The sequence below is a fragment of the Pezoporus wallicus genome, unplaced genomic scaffold (genome assembly GCF_028554395.1).
Source record: "Pezoporus wallicus isolate ANWC-B61680 ecotype Strahan unplaced genomic scaffold, APGP_CSIRO_Pwel_v1 contig_14346, whole genome shotgun sequence".
Lineage (NCBI taxonomy): Eukaryota > Metazoa > Chordata > Aves > Psittaciformes > Psittacidae > Pezoporus > Pezoporus wallicus.
In genome coordinates, this window is record NW_026638245.1 from 1 (window position 1) to 3,562 (window position 3,562).

The 3,562-nt window shown below is 61.8% G+C and overlaps 1 protein-coding gene across 1 annotated transcript; it reads right to left on the minus strand.

The window, feature by feature from the left end:
- Positions 1-1,728: 1,728 nt before the first annotated feature.
- Positions 1,729-3,375, minus strand: GNG3 (G protein subunit gamma 3). Its single transcript, XM_057410206.1, has 5 exons — positions 3,257-3,375; positions 2,611-2,718; positions 2,351-2,506; positions 2,149-2,170; positions 1,729-1,747 (listed from the first exon to the last, which is right to left on the minus strand). Exons 2-3 carry the CDS (start codon positions 2,707-2,709, stop codon positions 2,378-2,380), a joined length of 228 nt encoding a protein of 75 aa, XP_057266189.1. The 5' UTR covers positions 2,710-2,718; positions 3,257-3,375; the 3' UTR covers positions 1,729-1,747; positions 2,149-2,170; positions 2,351-2,377.
- Between the last annotated feature and the right edge of the window lie 187 nt (positions 3,376-3,562).

The window sequence follows — 3,562 nt, forward strand, 5'->3', positions numbered from 1 at the left end:
AAAATCCTGTTTTTTTTCGGTTTTTTGTTGTTTTCCATATTTTCTTCAGTTTCTGGGTTAAATCCCCCCTTCCCCCCCCCCCCTTCTTGGGTTTTCACTGCATTTCTCTGAGTTTTGGGTGGTTTTTTGTCGTCGTTACGAAATAATTCCGAATCTTTCCAAAAATCCGAATAATAAAGACAAAAAAAGTCCCTTTTTTGACACACCCCCCCCCCGGGGTTCCCCCCATCCCCTCCCCCTCCTTGTGCCGCGGGTTCCTTCCTGTACCCCCCCGCCCCCCTCATTTTGTCTGTTTTTAGAATAAAAACCATTCGCTCGACTCGAGGCTCCGCTCAGTGTGTGGGGCACGATGTGGGGCTGGCTCTGAGGCTCGCTATGGGGCTGGGGTTGGGGGCCTGGGCCTGGTTGTGGGGCCGGAGGCCGCGCTTTAGGCCTAGTTGGGGGGGACCTGGTTTCCATGGCAACAAGGGGGGGGGGAGCGCCGCCATCTTGGTGCCGCCGCACAGCGACATGGCGGCCGCTGTGCTCCCCCACCGCCGCCATCTTGGAGGCGGGCTCAGACGCCTCCCTGGGCGCCGCCATTTTGGGAGGAAGGGAGGCGCCATCTTGACGCAAAGCGCACGCGCGGGGGATCATGGCGGCGCCGAGCAGAGGGAAGGGGTGAAGCCGCTGTGGGCGCCGCCATGTTGGAAGCGGGCAGGGGGGCCGGGCCAGGCATGGTGCTGCCGGATGGGGCTAGGGGCGGTCCTATGGGGCTGGGGAGGGGCCATAGGGTTCTATGGGGTTTGGGGGGGCCCAATGGTGCTGGGGGGAGCCATAGGGTTCTATGGGGCTGGGGAGGGGCCATAGGGTTCTATGGGGTTTTGGGGTGCCCAACGGTGCTGGGGGGGAGCCATAGGGTTCTATGGGGCTGGGGAGGGGCCATAGGGTCCTATGGGGTTTTGGGGGGGGGGGGGGGCAATGGTGCTGGGGAGGCGCCATAGGTTTCTATGGGGCTGGGGAGTTGGCCATAGCGTCTTATGGGGTTTGGGGGGGGGGCAATGGTGCTGGGGGGGAGCCATAGGGTCCTATGGGGCTGGGGAGGGGGCCATAGGGTCCTATGGAGCTGGAGGGGACGACATAGGGTCCTATGGGGCTGGGGAGGGGACGACATAGGGTCCCATGGGGCTGGGAGGGGGCCATAGGGTCCTATGGGGCTGGGGGGGGATCCTATGGGGCTGGAGAGGGGGCCATAGGGTCCTATGGGTCTCAGGGTGGGGGTCCTGTGGAGCTCTGGAGTTGCAGGGTCCCATGGGGAGCATTTGGGGCTCGTAGTTCCTCATTAACCCCCCCCAAATCCCCCCTTCCTGCCCCCCACTTTTGGCCCCTTAATTTGGGGTCCATTTATCCCCCTCTCCCCATTGGTGTGGGTCCATACATGGACCCTTCTGCCCCACAAGTGACCCCCCCCCCCCCAATTCCAGCTCCAGTTGTTGGTGATGAACCCAAGAGGTTTTATTTCATTCCATGGGGCTCCTGGGGGGGGGGGGGGGGGGGGGCAGTTGGGGGGCAGGGGGGGTCCCTCATATCCTCCCCCCAGGATGGGGCTGGGGAACATCCCATTGCGTGCAGTGGGGCAGAAGCTCTGCTGAGGAGGTTATGGGGCTGCCCCCCAAGTGTGGGTCAAGTTATGGGGCTGCCCCCCAAGTGTGGGTCTAGCCCCAAGTACAATTAGTCCACCCCCCACAAGTGTAGTTCTGCCCCCCAAGTGTGGATCTGCCCCATAAGTTATGAGTCCGCCCCCCAGGTGATGGGTTCCCCCCTCAAGTGTGGGTCTGCCTCGAGGTTATGGGTCCCCCCCAAGTGCACTTCTACCCCATAAGTTACAGATGTCCCCCCAAGTGCACATCTGCCCCCCAAGTGTGGGTCTGCCCCATAAGTTATGGCTCTGTCTCAAGGTTATAGGTCCCCCCCGAAGTGCACTTCAACCCCATAAGTTACAGGTGTCCCCCCAAGTGATGACTCTGCCCCCCAAGTGCAGTTCTGCCCCATAAGTTATGGTTCTGCCCCCCTCGTGTGGGTCCTCACCATAAGTTATGGCTCTGCCCCCAGGTTATAGGTCCCCCCCCAAGTGTGCTTCAACCCCATAAGTTACAGGTGCCCCCCGAGGTGTGCTTCTGCCCCCCAAGTGCAGCTCTGCCCCCTAAATTACGGCTCTGCCACCCACGTGTGGGTCTGCCCCAAGGTTATAGTTCCCCCCCCAAGTGTGCTTCAACCCCACAAGTTACAGGTGTCATCCCCCCCCCCTCGGTGTGCTTTTGGCCCCAGGTGCAGCTCTGCCCCCCAAGTGCAGCTCTGCCCCCCCAAGTGATGGCTCTGCCCCCCAAGTGTGGGTCGCTCAGAGGAGGGCGCAGAAGAACTTCTTCTCCCGGAAGGGGTTCTCAGAGGTGGGCACGGGGGTGATGAGCGGATCCTCGCAGGCGTGAGCATCGCAATAGGTCAGCAGCTCCGCCGCCGCCTTCGACACCTATGGGGTGGTGGTGGTGGGGGGGGGTGTGTGTGTGTCACTTATGGGGCACTTGTGGGGCAGAGCGGGGTCACTTATGGGGCCCAGCAGCACCCCCTGAGCACCTTGATCCGGCACATGCTGGCCTCGATCTTGAGCTGCTCCACCATCTTGCGCGCCTGCCCGATGCTCATGGTGCTGTTCACGGGGGTCTCGCCCTTCATGGGGGGGTCCTTATGGGGGGGGGGGAAAGAGGGGGGTGAGTTATGGGGTGCCCCCCAACCCCCCCCCATAACCTACACCCCATAGAGGGCCAATGGGGGGGGGTACAATGGGATGCGGCCCCCCCCTATGGCACAGCCCCATTGCACCCTCATATCCCCCCCCCTTATATTCCCCCTTCTCCACTCCCAAATCCCATCTCCCCCCATTTATACCCCCAAATCCCCCACGTTCATTAACACTCCCCCTTAATTAACCCCTTTCCTCACTAATTACCCCCCAAACCCCCATTTCCCCCCACAAAAACCCCTCTTTCTCGCCCCAAAACCCCATTTTCACCCCCAAATCCCCGTTTCCCGCCCCAAACACACATTTCCCCCCCGATTTTAATGAACACCCCCATAATGAACCCCTTTTCCTCATTAATGACCCCCTTTTCCTCATTAATGACCCCCTTTTCCTCATTAATTAACCCCTTTTCCTCATTAATTAACCTCTTTTCCTCATTAATTAACCCCTTTTTGCCCCCCCCCCCCCCCCCCCCTTTACCTCAGGGGTCGGAGCCGGAGCCGCGATCGGTGCCGGGCGATGCTCGGAGCGGGCGGAACCACTTGGGGGGGGGAGGGGGGGAGTTTGGGGGGACACGGCCCCGCCCCTCCCCCCGCCCCTCCCCCCACTGTGGTTATTGGGGGGTCGTGGGTTGGGGGGAGGAGGGAGGGGACACCCCCCCCTCCCCCCCATGGGTGGGACCCGAGGATGCAGCAAAGGGGGGAGGGGCGGGGTCATGGGGACACACACACCTCCCCCCCCCCCCCCAACCCCCAATGGGCCGCCCCATGGACCCCTCCTGTTGCC

Excerpts from the sequence above, each read along its gene's own strand:
- GNG3 (XM_057410206.1), bottom strand. The coding sequence starts at position 2,709 with ATGAAGGGCGAGACCCCCGTGAACAGCACCATGAGCATCGGGCAGGCG. Across the intron at positions 2,507-2,610 it reads CCAGCATGTGCCGGATCAAG|GTGTCGAAGGCGGCGGCGGA; the intron begins GTGCTCAGGGGG and ends ACCACCCCATAG.